The 16,668-nt window shown below is 34.0% G+C and overlaps 1 protein-coding gene across 2 annotated transcripts in view; it reads left to right on the forward strand.

The window, feature by feature from the left end:
* The window catches only part of LOC127879520 (ceramide transfer protein-like), a 55,354-nt gene extending 49,332 nt beyond the window's left edge, over positions 1-6,022 (forward strand). For both annotated transcript variants that reach the window (XM_052426414.1, XM_052426415.1), the window contains exons 12-13: positions 1,703-1,826; positions 4,823-6,022. In XM_052426414.1, coding sequence (XP_052282374.1) covers positions 1,703-1,826; positions 4,823-4,950 — 252 coding nt within the window. In that variant the 3' untranslated portion in view covers positions 4,951-6,022. The remainder of the gene's footprint in view (positions 1-1,702; positions 1,827-4,822) is intronic.
* Positions 6,023-16,668: the final 10,646 nt, after the last annotated feature.

A 16,668-nucleotide genomic window follows, 5' to 3' on the forward strand; every position in this document is an offset into this window, starting at 1 on the left:
ACCCTATTGTCAATTTAAAGGTTTCACAATGTAGCTGTAGCAGAGCATTTACACTGCTTTATATACTAGTATTAATCTTGTACAACAAGTTGGTGTATCACTAAATAAATTTGGACTTCTGCTTAAGGATATAACATGCACAATATAATTACCATTTTTATATTGATACACAGAAGACCTCTAACCACTTATTTGATGATACACCAAAATGAACAGAATCTAATTACATGTATACTTCTTTATCAGGGTAGCTTTGCTTGAAACTTAATTATCATAGATACACTATAAGTGCTAAAATTCCTAGTGGGAAAACAAAGTTTAACCCTTCATGGATGGAGAAGTTGGACAACAGTGGAAAAACACTGGGATCATGGTGCAAGAGAGATACCGGCAATGAGTTTGCAAGATATTGTACTGTCTGAATGAAGTCCATCTTGTAGTAATTCTGGTGCTAATCAACTTATAAGTCATGCAGATGGATAAAAACACAAGGAAAACATGAAATACATGCATGATAATTCACAAAAGCGTTTGTTTGGAAGTGCCCAAAAGCCAAGCAGCTCTCAGGGTTGTGGGGATAAATCTATCTGTATGCAAGTACATCCATCACACAAGGAACAGGTACAAAAGGCTGAAATCTTCTGGGCCCTTAAGGTAGCTTCAAGTGGGTATCCATACAGAACATGTGATGGCACTCCTGCTCTGTTTCAAGCTATGTTTCCTGGACCTGTGTCTAAAAAATAAGTATTATGTATTCCTACTTTTGATGGAAAATTTCCTACTTTTTCCTACTTTTTTCCTACTTTTCTTGCAAAAGTAGTTCCTATTTTTTCCTACTTTTTGAAAAAAGGTCACTTGACAGCCTGGGTGTAGTTTTCTGGAATAAAAAAATGGCGGCTATTATGAATATTTACGATTATGACATTATTTTTTTGCAATTAAGCAGCCAGGATAGCGTTGTATCAATGTTAACGCGCACAAACTTTTTAATTTGAAATTTGGAGGTAAAAAACCACGCGCTATACGAGGGCAAATACGGTATATGTGGCTGGGGATGAGATTTTAAGCTGTCTGGTCAAAAAATGGCTTTCTGTTTTGGGCATATTACATGTATTAATAATATATAAGACAAATCGAAAAAAAAATCACACACAATGCTAAAGATTTGCTTAGTTTTGGCATGTATATGGTTGGCCTTGAGACCTTTTTGGGACAGTTTGTTTTAAGGGCAATTTTATTAAATAATTTGATGTGAATTAATCATTTTGTGACTGTAGTAATACTCAACACAATGATTTATTAAATGGTTTAGGCAATTAAATACAAAAGTGAGCAGACCATATACAAACAACATCAGAATAATATGTTGCCACAAACAACTTTGTTTTCATAATTATTTATTTTTACTTCAAAGCACACCTATACAAAAATAGTTATTGTCAGCTAACATATTGAAAAGCTTTTTTACACAAGTCATTTTATTTTATCAAGTCCAAACTATCGTGAAATTCACCAAGGCCAAATGTTGAAAATCAAGGTCACAATTGTAGGTCAAGGATAAAATAAAAGTAATCAAATCAGACTTTCGTTTTATCTTGACCCTAAAAACAAAACAACTTTGACAGATATATCTTTGTGGTAATGTCAATTTTGTTTGCCTAATTTGAATGTCTGAATTTTATCACATCTGTGTATGTTTCAGTCCAACAAGTATGTTCGTATTGGGATGAATGTTGCAATGGTGTGTCAGACCATTATTGAACCCCCCGTGGATGGTAAAATAACACGCGACAACATCAAGTGTAAAATATCATATACTGCTGAAGGTATTATATTATTTCTTGAATATAGTTCTGTATTTGTTGAGTTTGTGAATCTTTATGTATGCCTTTTCAAAGAAAATATTATAATAAATAAGGGGTTTTTACCAGAATTTCAACCAAATATTATTTAGTTTCAGTTCAGGTAAATGTCTTCCAATCATGAAAATAGCAATGGGTCGAAATGTGTATTGCGCAACTATCATCACCTGCAAAGCCATACAGATGATGAAATAGATGATATGCACTGTTGTAACGCTTGATCCACTAAAAAGATTAGAAACCCCTAGTATCAAGAGTTTTTCATGAAAAGAAATCCTTTCATTTCCTTTTATTTTATAAAATCAACCTATTAGTTGCCAACATTTTTAGCTTACCTGAGCACAACGTGCTCATGGTGAGCTTTTGTGATTGCTTTTTGTCCGTTGTCCGTTGTGCGACATCAACATTTGCCTTGTTCACTCTCTAGAGGCCACATTTATTGTCCAATCTTAATGAAATTTGGTCAGAAGATTGGTTTCAATGATACCTTGGATGAGTTTGAGAATGGTTACGTTTGCTTGAAAAACATGGCTGCCAAGAGGCGGGGCATTTTTCCTGATATGGCTATAAATGACTATAGCAAAATCTTGTTAACACTCTAGAGACCACATTTATTGTCCGATTCTCATAAAACTTGGTTAGAAGATTCATCCCAATGATATCTTGGACGAGTTAGAAAATGATGTCGGTAGGTTGAAAATCATTGCCGCCAGAGGGCAGGGCATTTTTCCTTAAATGGCTATAGTAAAACCTTGTTAACACTCTAGAGGCCACATTTATTTTCCAATCTTCATGAAACTTGCTCAGATGATTTGTCCCAATGATATCTTGGATGAGTTCAAAAATGGTAACCTTGGCTTGAAAAACATGGCTGCCAAGGGGCGGGGCATTTATCCTTATATGGCTATATACATGTATGGCGATAGTAAAATCTTGTACACTTTCTAGTTTGCTCAATCTTCATGAAATTTGGTCAGAACATTGGTTTCCTGTGTAGTAAAGTTTGGTTTTATTATGTCAATATTACGTGACATTAACTGTGTTATGTAATTTTTCATAACACAGAATTTTCATAGTTATCATAACTGTTTTAGTTATTAACACTTATGATAAGCCTTTCAACTAAGAGATAACTGAAAGAAAGACAACATGTACATGATTTTGCAGTATTTATGCAGTATTTATCTCCCTTGATTAACCTGGTTCAGTAATCTATTTTTAGTTCTGCTTTGGAATTAGGGAAGATATTGATCATTGATAAATGCACTGTTCTGAGGGAAAATTGACTACTCTGCCATTGATCTCTTCTGAATTGTATAAAATAAGCTGTTTTTGGCTGATTAAAACACCTCTTGATGCTTTCTTGAAAAGTTAACAGCTCTTGAAAAAGGTTGGAATTTTGAAATAATTAAACTCTAAATTATTTTCAACACCAGCATCAAGACATTTTGGCATTATTTTCTAAATTCTTCTTATTATTTAGATTATTTTTATTTGGCATTTTCTAAATTAGAAAGACTATTCTATTTCAATAACTGTAGTAAATTTTTCTTATTTTTACATTTGATTCACTGAAGTTTCCTAATCTCCATAAATATTGTTCTTTAGATTAAATTGGACCTATTTTGTAAACTAGATTTTTGAAGCACTTTCTAGACTAACAGTAACTTGTATTTATATCAGTTTTTTGACAGATTTTGAACTTCTTTTTACATTCATTAAGGTATTTGCTGTATGTTGTTCATTTTTGTAAAGATACTAAGATTCTTTAGACTTGGCTTGTACCTGTTCTGAATTTTCTGTCATCATTCTTCATTTTCCGAGTTCTTGGAATACAAATTAGTTATTTTTGTTAAAGCTGCCTTGGTTTTCATTTATAAATAAATTCTTTGAGTGTATTTAGGCGTCCCTGACTGAACGCCTTTAGTTAATTGAATTACAACCAGTCAGTATATTCATCCTGACCGGAAATAAGAGTTTGTCAAATAAATATTTCCGCATTACATAAGTGCTTACAAAGTTACATAACTTGAAACCGTCCTGTGACCGGTTCATATGCGTAAGTGAAGGAGACCGCACTACCACACCTGGATAGGACAGTTGAGTTCGATAATGGTTTGGATCGGTAAAAAAACATGGCTGGCAGGGGTCTTTTTCCTTATATTTATATAGTAAAAAAGCTTGTGAACACTCTAGAAGTCACATGTATTGCCTAATCATCATGAAATTTTGTCAAAACATTAGTTATGTGGATGTCTCGGTTGAGTTTGAAAATGGTCGTGATCAGTGAAATAAACATGGCCGCCAGGGAGTGGGGCAGTTTTCTTTATATGTATAAAGTGACAACATGTGAACAGTCTAGAAGACACATTATTTACCCAATCTTCATGAAATTTTGACATATCTTGGAAGAGTTAAAAAATGGTTCAGGTCTGTTAAAAAAAACATGGCCTCCAAGGGGCCATTTGTTGTTCATTCTTCATGATACTTGGTTAGAACATTTGTTCCATTGAAATCTTGGGCTGCAAAGAACAGGTCATTTCTTTTTATCTCAGGTGAGCGACTTTGGGCCTTTCAGGCCCTCTTGTTTCTTTGAGTACTTGAAATTCAAATATTGAATTTCTATTTTAAAAAATACAATGTACATGGTATTTTTAACTCAGGACTTGGCGAGTTGTCTGTAGGCATATTTAGTGAGAACTATTGTGATCAATGTGTACATGAACAGTCTGCACCAGTCTGCACAGGCTAATCAGGGACAACATTTTTCTGCTATTATGGCATTTTTCGTTTAAAGGAAGTATCTGCTTTACAAAAATCCAGTTTAGGCAGAAATTGTCTTCCTTGATAAGCCTCTGCAGACTACACAGGCTAATCTGGGCTGACACCTTACGCACATGTATTATGCATCTGTATTCCCCAAGCAAGGGTCATGCATTGTTTTTAACCGTGAATTTCAGTGAATCCTGGCGGCTGGGCACCTGCCTCTGTTCTTAGAGCAGTCTACAAAAGAGAGTATCCAAAGTTTTTGAAGCGCTTCACATCATATGTGCGTGATGCCACTTGTGACAAGGAAATTCAATTCTGATACATTGCTTGAAATAGTTGCATTCCAATGCCACGTTTTACCCAATCCGTAGCTAACATGCCGTGAAAGCAAGGGCCAGTGTGACACAGGGTGGTGGCATCCGGAGTGGGCATTTCAGTGAAGAGGAGTCCCATATCTACTAGCCTGCCACTACAATCCTGGCAAAAAAGGCTCTTAATCTATGCTTTATTCTACACTTGCAAAGAAGTGGTAGTATGGATTATTATTATTATTCGTTCTATCTTATGTGTGAACTTGTAACTTATTTGTTGTTATTATGGGTTAACCTCTGAAGAAAAGTATTTATAAACAATATTGTTATAATTTCCTTCACAAACTGAATAATTACTGTACTTGACATAGTGTACCTGCCTGTGATAGCAACTAGTGCATTGTTGTTGGGTTGTGCTGCCGTCAGCTGGTGTGCAACCGCTTGAGTCCACAAGCATGTATGGGGCTGCTCACAGCAGGGGCAGTGTCTAGTCACACTGGTGCATGTGGTCTCAGGCTCATGTGCAATCATTCTACTGGATACACTGTCTGAGTGCAGCGCTCTAGGCCAGACTGGCAACAGCTTAACTACTGTGAAACCATTTATTTTCTATTTCATGAAATTTCGAGAGTTTTTATTGCATGTTTATTTTTTTATTAATGAATATTTGTTCAAGACTACTTCATATAAATAAGTAAATTTCAATCATAGTTAAATGTTAAATATTAAAGTAACACCTTAGAACTGCGCTTTCAAACCACTTAAAGCTCAGTGTGCAACGTCACAAAAAATGCCCATTTGCTCTCGGCAATATACTAAATTATTGGTCTTCAAAAATAATATTTAAAAATCAAAGAAATGTCTTGTATAACTTGACTTGTATATCTGCCAAAAAAAAGAATTGTTATGTAAGGTGTAATCTTTGTGGCATTATGTTGTTAAAAACTATTAAACAATTGTCTTACTTATCTTTATATAAATACCATATTCTTCATTTAATTTTGTGTTCTATCATCAAAAAATGTTTTTGTGTAATCATATTTTTATATTGCTATTCTTCTTCAATAAAACTTAAATGTGTTTCATTGATCACTTAATTTGTCCTGTCTAAATTAAACTTTATGGTAGCAAACTTACTGAGTTTGCTCATGATTGTATTCTTATAGGATTTCGTTTTTGATTTGCACAGACTAATCTGGGATGACACTTTCCACCTTAACAAGATTTGAGCAAACAGGAGACAGGAAATATACCATAAAGTCAGAAAGTGTCATTCCTGATTTTCCTGTTTGGATACACTCGACCATTGTGATGACAATATGGAGTTCTCTGCAAGTGGACTCACCAAAATGAGACCTATACATGTATTCACAGTAGGATAACAAATTGGTATGGAGTGGTACTGTTCTGTTGAAAAACATGGCTGCCTGAAGGCAGTGCAGTTTTCCTTTTATGGCTATAGTCACGGTGCCTATTCCACGTGATTTTTAAGGACCTCAAATATTTCACCATTTTTTTATGGGATAAAGTGGAGAGCCCGCTCATTCCTAAGAGTTTTCTATAGGTATCATGATCTTTTTAAACAAACAAGTATTTTTTCAGTAAAGTGCAGTCGCGCATTTGAACGGTTAGAAAAGTGTCTGATCAGTGTGGGGACTTCATATTACAAACGTGCGGTTGCACTTTACTGAAAAAATACTTATTGATTTTAAAAACACAACTTCCATGAACATAATTATTTCAATATATGATACTGCATGTTAAACTCAAACTTGAGAAGGTGTTGGAATTGAAGTGAAAGTCACATGCTTGAGTACATTTCAACCCATGCGCATTGCACGCTTTTTTCGCATAAAAAAAACAGTGGAGCGTTACAGGGCCATTATTCTTGTAATAAAATCTCAGTCGATTTTGAACATAAGAATGTGCCTAGAAATTAAATATTTATGTTTTGTTTAGTACTTAATTAATCTTGACTCCACTATCTCAGAGTAGTTATTTCTTACGGTTCTCGGTAAGCTCCTTAGGGACCATGGCCCTTTTGTAATATTAGGAAAATGATTTATCAATTCTGCAGTAGATTTATTTGAAAGTGTGTGGTGACTGAGGCTTTAAAGACATCATTCTTGGCATGCACAAAAATGGATTTGTTCACAGATTTCGTAATTTTTAAAAACAAAATGAATTTATTAAATTATCATATTTGAAATAGTGTTTAAACTTGTACAAAAAAAGGAAAAAAAAGATATAAAAATAAATGTGCCTTCCCTCAAGTTTCAACCTGGGACCACTAGAACCAATAGAGAACAAGCTTGTTTCAACCTGGGACCACTAGAACCAATAGAGAACAAGCTTTACTTAAAGCACACACAACCTGGGACCACTAGAACCAATAGAGAACAAGCTTTAATTAAAGCACACAGGTTTTTTTATTTGAATGGTAGTTTAAACGCTCTTTCAGTAAGACATGCGTTTGCCAAACTATAAGTAAATGGTTGCATATGCTTTATTCCAATTTTGATTTATGATTATTCATTTAAAAAATAAAATTTTGACAAATGTGTGTTACTGCTAGTCAAAATTATGTATTATTATTGTTTGAATATCATCCATAATATTTTTTTCCAATCTATGACAGTTTTCTTATAAAATTGTCATTTTGTTAAACTGTTAAAAAGTCTGGATATATAAAATATGCGATATCGCATGTCTCCAATGCGGAGGTAAAAGCATACATACATATAGAACATTATGCTAGAACTGAAATTAGTCAAGTGTGTGTATTTCAAGCTCATGAGGGTTTTCAGTGCCTGACTCAGCATTATGTGAGAACGCAGAGTGTGCCCCAGAACTCTTCTGGACTTCTAGTATCTGTCCGTACGAATCTCATTGTGTCTGTCTGTATGTCAGCCCGTCCGTCTGTCTGTTTCGGTCCCTCCCGTTGGTATACGGACCATGGACGATACGGCCCAGACTATACGGCCCAGATTAGCGGACTATACGGCCCAGATTTGCGGACCATACGGCCCAGATTTGCGGACCATACGGCCCACATGTTTTTTTACGTCATGTACATTATTCTAAAACACTACTACACTACAATACTGTGCTACCATTGTACCATGAATGTGTTAAAAATAAATACATGCTAGTATGTGTTTCGCTTTTGTAAATAAATAACACGGGAAATGAAATAGTTATTATTTCTCTCAGATTTTAAATTCATTTTAATGTTGTCATCAACTATTTATGTAAGCAGTACACATCACGCGAACATTCACTTTAATCGACAGAATATATTTTAATAAAGTTGTAAATTAATACTTATTAAATTTAATACATGCCGAGTGGTGAAAACAGTAATACAAATTTATAACATAATCATTAAATTTAATACATGCCGCGTGGTGAAAACGGCAAATAAAAAATTGTAACATAATTATTAAATTTAATACATGCCGCGTGGTGAACACGGTAATAAAAATTTATAACATAATTATTAAATTTAATACATGCCGCGTGGTGAAAACAGTAATAAACATTTATAACATAATTATTAAATTTAATACATGCCGCGTGGTGAAAACGGCAATAAAAATGAATAACATAATTATTGAATTTAATACATGCCGCGTATTGAAAACGGTAATAAAAATTTATAACATAATTATTAAATGTAATACATGCCGCGTGATGAAAACAGTAATAAACATTTATAACATAATTATTAAATTTAATACATGCCCCGTGGTGAAAACGGCAATAAAAATGTGTAACATATTTATTGAATTTAATACATGCCGCGTAGTGAAAACGGTAATAAAAATTTATAACATAATTATTAAATTTAATACATACCGCGTGGTGAAAACGGTAATAAAAATTTATAACATAATTATTAAATTTAATACATGCCGCGTGATGAAATATATTATAATTGCAATAGGGGTATGACACTCGAATAAGTGACTTGTACGCTTGTATATTGGATACGTCCTATTTATGACATCTACTGATTGATCTTATCTATTACAGTAATTGATAATAGACCCTAATGGATTAACACGTCTGTAAGTACCAATTAAAGGTAAAGTGTGATAATCGTTATAATTGTATACAACAACGGCTTATGTTTGCACATCTGGTGCGCTATTTATAACATAAATATTGATTGGTGTTGATAATTACACTAATGCTAATAAAGTGAGCATGTCTTTAATTACTAATTAAAGGTAAAGTGTGACAATCGTTAAAATTGAAGACAATATAAATATCAAGAATGGACATGGTCGTACCATATTCGATGAAAAATGCCTGCGCCTCCGTGTTTATTTTGTTTAAGGAGAATTTACTCCAACTCAAGAGCGATCACTTGTGACAAGTGCCAACGTTGGCACTATATCCGATGTGGAAACACCGGAATATCGGAAGAGGTATATGACGAAGCGGTTCGTAATCAGGATGAACTGCGTTTCGTCAATTCAATTCAATTTTATTTTATTTCGTATGTGAATGCGAATGAAGTACCGATGCAGTGCAAACTCATCAAGGAAAAGAAATTGCAGCGGCATCAGAGTCGGCAAACACGTGCCACACAAGGGCGTTTGTGCGCGGCTTGGGACCGGTACGGGAAAAAATAAATTAGTACGAGTGAGCTTCTCTGAAAGAGTGCTGTAGACTATATGAACCTGTGTAAATGTGTACGTGTGTTTGTTTGTTTGCTAGTGTTAACGATTGAGTGAAAATGTATATATCTGTTTGTTTGTTTGTATATAATATGGTCCGTATGCTTTGAAAATCTGGGCCGTATGGACCGCAAATCTGGGCCGTATGGACCGCAAATCTGGGCCGTATAGTCCGCGAATCTGGGCCGTAAAGTCCGATAATCCTTACACGATGAAATAATATAAAACATGCTTGAATTAACATGAATTACTACAATTTTAATATTTTCATAAATTTATTCATACAATATTGAAGGAACACAAAAGAAATATTAATTAAGACATGGTCCGTATGCTTTGTAAATCTGGGCCGTATGGTCCGCAAATCTGGGCCGTATAGTCCGATAATCTGGGCCATATGGTCCTAGAATCTGGGCCGTATGGTCCATGGGCCGTATAGTCCCTAATCCCTCCCGTTTCCCTTTAGCTATTTGTGTCTGCATGTCCTTATCTCGGTCGGTCGAATATATTCCCGATAATGATGGCTTTAAGATTGTATTTATATACGTTTTATTTGTTTTGTTTCGACAGATTTTATGATATGTTTTGAATATAATTCTTTATTTAAAGACTTTGTATTAGAATATGGTATTGTGCTGTGGGGGTGATCCAGAGTAACCAGAGGAAACCTCAGCCGTTCAGTATTATGACCACCAACCATACGTGAAGTAAGAGTAGGAATTGAAGCCGGGTTTTTTGTGAATTAAAGAAATTTCGATAACCAAACAGCTAATAGTTTAAAATGCGTTATATCTAGATAAGTCAGGTAGAATCGCACATTTTCTCAACAAACATTTGTAATAATGTTTTTGATTGGCCAGTTTATAAATTATCATATAAGACATAATTGCATCGCAACAAAGCGCCACAAAAAGTATGAAATCTTGCCTTCACAATGTTGTCATCGCATTCCCGAGAAATTTCACGTTCTGTTAAGACGTGTAAAGATCTGAAGAACAATGCTTGACTACATGATCCGCAACACGGCTGAAACCATGTCCAGTATTAGTGATCGAATCGTGGTATTTTATCCCAACTTTTCTGATATTGAGTTTAATCGTGATAATCGTGTTTCATCCGGAATTCGATGTCTAGTGCTAATGTGCTGATTGTATAATGCGTATGTGTTTGATAACTTTATACACTAGTCCTCTCTTGGGTCAAACGTTATGTCGAGGTGCCGTGAAGTAGGTGCTTCATACCGGATAATTAAAGACCCATGGCGGAACTCAAAATTAAAATCATTTGGCGAATACCCGGGAAGCCGGGGTAAATTTGACCTACTTTGGCTCTAAATTAATCTTTTTCCCCTGAGAGGTCACAGGGGCAGGTCGGGCTACCATAACCTCGTGAAGAGGCCAGTAGGACCCTTAAATAAACTCTGAAACACACACACTCAAAATCTACACACGCGAGCGTATGCACGCTCAACACACATCCATACTGAACATTATATAGACAAGCTTCCGTAAAATTAAGATTTAATATTTGGTTTGTAACATCGTTATGTGTTCCTCTACAAATTCTGCCCAGATTATGACACTGGTGAAAAATCCTGGGTAAGATCAAATGTTTTATGTAAACTTTATTTGCAAAGTCCTTTCAAACGTAAATGTTGTCTCTTAATCTACTATTAAAGTATTAATCAAATGAGCAATCTTACTATTTTCCCTCGTTTCAGCAAAATTCATATACAAAATACTAGATAACTGTTTATTTCTGGTGGTGTTTATAAATGTTTATAATATCTGTTTTTCTGAAAGTTTAAAAACAACAACATTGTAATATAGCAAAATAGCAAAATACATAATTTTGATTGGATATAAAACGATGAAATATCGATTTCATAATTGATAATCATCTAAAATAGATCTTTGATGCAAATCCTGCATCTGCTATATTGTATGTTGACTTCGGTATATTTACAATCAAATTCACTATGTTTAATAATAAAGATTTTTTCTGGTATTGAATTATAATAAATCTAGAATTATTAAAGCTATGTTTCATTAAAATCAGTGTAAAGTGCACACGTGCATTGTCAATGGCAATTACTTTACATATAAAATGCGTATGTACATAAATGCCGCAACATTGCGTTATATTTATTAAAACTTAGCATGTATTGTTGACATGATTCATGTTTCACTTACTTTAAACAATAAACACAATTAATCTTTGTCAATTTACCGGTAATCGTGCAAAACAGGAACATATCATAGAAAAATGAATGCAATTAATAATGTTTGAATCTAAATAGTATACTCATTATCGTTATTCGTTATGCATCGGCTATAAGACTGCTCCCTCTTGTTCTATTCAACAATTTGGACGAACGCCCTCGTTATGAAATGTCTACGTGCCATGATGCCAAATCGTAATTTAATGACTTATAAGCACGCTAAGTAGAGAGTATTTCGCAGGTGTGAAAATGTTACATTAACAATAGTTTGTGCATTGTCAAAATGATATTTCCAGGATATGTTACACTTCAACAGGCGCGCCATAAACATGTTCTCAATTACCGGTAATACAAGGATGTCTTCCGTTATTATACGAAGTCTCACGCTTCGATTGTATACTTACCTAGCATTAATGTATTAATTTTTATTCATGTTTATATGACAAAATAGACATCTTTAATCTTTGAAAAATTATAAAATATATAACTGTGTATTATGTACACATTATTTTATGCTTTCCGGTAGTTTATAGAGAAATATCAGTGAAATAAATCTGGTATTTCACTGTTTTAAACAGTGAAAAATAACAGTGAAAAATATCGATATCGTGATCATAAAAATACATATTTTCACTCGTGGCTGCGCCACTCGTGGAGATATTGTAAATGTATATATTTTTGTCTACTCGTAAGCTCACATCACAACATCACAATATATAAATCAAGTCAAGTAAATTTTATTTACAAAGTCGGATACACAAACAGGTAACATAAGCTCTAATGAGCTTTTTAAACCAACTTACAAGTACATATAAATTCATACACAAAAAGCATGTTAAGATCACTGTTAAGATAATGTTAAGACAAACAAACTAAATAATGCATGTATTATCACATACACTATTATATATATGTATGTTAATATAATGCTATTGTAGTACATCAAAGAGGTAAGGCACTAGGTAGGATATAGATACATTAAACATATAAAACCTGACCTACAAACATTATACGAGTATTACAGAGTTTAAACTTGTGATGTAGCTGCTGATCTTGACTAAATTTCTAAAAACCGCCATAAAAGAGAGTAAAAACACTGAAAGACGAATATGGACACAACAGTGCGACAAGAAAAAAAAATAGTAAGAGATCGACTGTCCCCTCAAATTAGATTGTGAGGACCTAAGCAGCAGGTACCTCACATGACAGAGTATACATATACTTAAATTTATGCACTTTAAGCAAGGATAGCACATTGTTAAAACCGGACATTCATAATAGACATAGACTAGTGCAAGTATGACTAAGCGCATATGATTAAGACTAGTATTTAGCACATATAATCAAGCACATGAAAAGCATTTAAATCATTGCAGACTAATAAAGCTGATATGAGCATGCAACTAATCGTTCTAGACTTTGCTAAGCTATTTATGAACTATAAACTAGAGCAACAGAGAACAAAATAAAATAGGAAAACTGGCAACATAACATGGCAAAATAACGAAATGACAGAAATCCAGGTATATCGCTACCAAGGCTATTGAAAAGACAATTATGTGACATCGCACGAGGATCAAGAGCAGTTTTCTCCATGCCAAGTATTTACTGGAGATCGGAAATGGTTAAAAGAGGATGCTTTCCTGAAGTTTTATGGAAGGTCATTCCATAGTTTGGCAGCAGCATACCTAAAAGATTTCTTACCATATCTTTCTGTCCTTGGTAGGGGTATCTCAACAGTATTAGATCTCGAGTGCCTAAAATTATAATTAATTTTTTTTAGATGCAGTAAATCATGTAGATACTCTGGGGACATTTTATTAAGAATTGTGTATGTTTCTAAGGCAATAGATCTTAACCTTCCAGTGAGATAGAACCAGATTTTTCAAGTAATTCATCATAGCTGCTACAGAAATCATCATATATGAATCTCAGAGGTCTTTCCTGTATTTTCTCTATCTTTTTAGTATTAGATACATTGGTAAAGTGCCAAGTCAGAGTACAATGGTTAAAGTTTGACATAACAAAAGTAATATATAGTAAGTCTGCTTAATCTATTCAGATGTCTACCAATCCGTTTCAATACATTCAGCTGTCTAGAAGCTTTCTTACAAATACTTGATACATGAGATTTGAAATTTAACATAAAATCTAGATTTACACCAAGTAATTTCACTTCATCTTCACGTGTTATTTCTATATTATTATAAATGCATTTGCTATCTTTTTAATTAGTTTATATAAAAGAACCCGCATACCCAAACATCAACTTTGCTGTTAAAGCACATTATATTCAATATTAAAGGCCTCAAATGTTATGAACGCTATATAATTGTACAAATGTTTAACAACATTTCCGCTTTAAATAACACAATGGAATTTCGAAGCGTGTCAACGTTCGTAATTACTTTGTTTATATGCGCATTATGCACACTCCAGTATGCAAATAGTGTATCAACGTTATTATTCAATACCACGGAGCGTATATTGACAGGAGTTGAAACGAGTATTTGACTCTTACTGTAGTCAAAGACCTATAGGTCTTTGCTGTAGTCAATTCAAATTTATGCAACAACTAATCATCCGATTGTATTGGTGTATACGTTATCTTGTTGCTTATTAATTCCTCTTTCAAAAAATATAATTTTTAGTATATTTCCGTTGTTATTTATGGATGTATAGCGAGTTTAACACGAGAAATACACATTTTATGTTTTACCCACGCGCGTTTAACCTTGTCTCGATACTTTGTTACGTAACCAGTTACGTAATCTATTAGCGTACATCGAAGCGCCGATGTTACATGTATACATTTTGATGTACCCACTATATAACGTCTTTTTTCTAAGTTTACTTTTATATCTCGGCCGATTTTGACAAATTATATATCATAAGAAAGCCTACATTTCGTAGTTTTCAGATATATTAATATATATGAAGTTTTACTTCTAATTTGGGCAGCCCGGCGAGTTATAACTTTAACTTTTGCAAATATAATACCGTTTTAGAATCTATATTTACGCTAAACATGGTCGTACTTTATACAGATTTGTAACGTTTATACTAGGAGTTCAGTTTTTAAAACTACATCTTGCTTAGGAGAATAGAATTCTGTATGCGATAGAAAAAATGGGTTTGAAAATGAAAGTAAATAAGGAATGACTTTGTACGAAAGTAGCTCGCGGTCATAACGCTCCGAACTGATGCTGCGGTCTTGGCGATAATGCTTTTGTTTAGATACCGACCATTAAATTTCCGTTGCCAGGATTATTATATTTTTTATCGAATATATTGTTCACGAAACATACCAATAAATCTTACTATTAATGAAGCTTAATAAATTAACGATTTCAGCTCTTGTTTATAATACTGAAAGGGTGATAATTTTATATGAGACCTCGTATATAGCGGACCCTCTTGATATTTTCGGCTTTGTACACTTCAAACAAAGTGGGTTTGAAAAACATTCGTTTGTTGTTTATTATCAAAGAGGTTATTACGTATAATGATATGAAAGGTGATGTACCTTAAATTATCAATTAATTAAACTTATTTAGAGATTCTTGAAAATCACGGTCGGTGTTACGCAGATCATTTCGTATTTTGACATCAGTGCATCATGTCCAACTATTCAAAATCGGATTTTTTTTCACTGGGATGATGACGACTTAGATTTAGACGAATTGTTAGGTGATTACACATGTAACAGTGATGATTCTGAGAATGTTAAACCGTGTAAGACAGTAAACGTGACAAAAGCAATCGAATCAGTGGGTGCCTACCAGTGTACAGAGTGCCCAAAAACTTACATGACAATGTCTCGTTTTCGGGGTCGTTTGATTTCCAAGCACGGATACGAAAGTGTGCATGGTAATTATTTCATTTGTTTCATCATGCTTATTTCATCGATTGCATCTGAATCGGAGGGCATTATTGCTAGTGGTAAAGAGTAACAGATCATGTTCAGTTTGACAAAGGTAGATTGTTTTTACTCCATTAAATGTTTGTTATAAGTTAGATGGGACTGTGCACCGTGTTTTCGAACAATTTCCACAGGACGTCATCGAAAAACGGCGTAAATTAGTGCCTAAGATGAAGGAGGCAAGGCGACAGGGTAAGCTTGCGTACCTGGTATTCGATACTCTTTACATCGACGGAAACGCGGTGCGAGCGTAGGGGCACGAAGGCAGTGAGATATCCATACTATCATGGAATGTACATGGACTGAGTGAATGTAAAAAATCTAGTGCTGAGTTTGCAAATATTATATGTTCTTTTGATATATGTTTCTTATTTGAATCATGGACCAAAGCTTCTAGTACCATTACAATCAATGGCTATCAATCTTTTAACTTTTTTAGAAAATTTCAACACAGGAATGCACGGCGATGCAGCGGTGGAATTGTTATCTATTTTAAAGACCATCTGAAAGATGGCATCGAAATTGTTCGTAACCATCACGACACTATTATTTGGTTAAAACTTAAACATGATTTTTTAATACTGCTAATGATATGTATAAATATATGGAAGCTATGTATGGGGAGAAGATTCTCCAGTTTATAATACCATTAACGTGGATCTTTTTGATATTTTAGAAAATGATGTTTCATATTATTCTGAACTTGGTAGTGTCTTTGTTACAGGAGATCTGAATAGTAGAACCAGTAATAAATGTGATTTTATTGTATAAGACTCAATTAATATTGTACTTGACGATTTTGACTATATACCAGATCACTCCTCAGTTAATCCGGTAGTGTTTGGCTAGTTTCCGGTATATCCGGTAGATTTTGGTAGATTCCGGTATTTCCGGTAAC

The sequence above is a fragment of the Dreissena polymorpha genome, chromosome 4, assembly GCF_020536995.1.
Source record: "Dreissena polymorpha isolate Duluth1 chromosome 4, UMN_Dpol_1.0, whole genome shotgun sequence".
NCBI lineage: Eukaryota > Metazoa > Mollusca > Bivalvia > Myida > Dreissenidae > Dreissena > Dreissena polymorpha.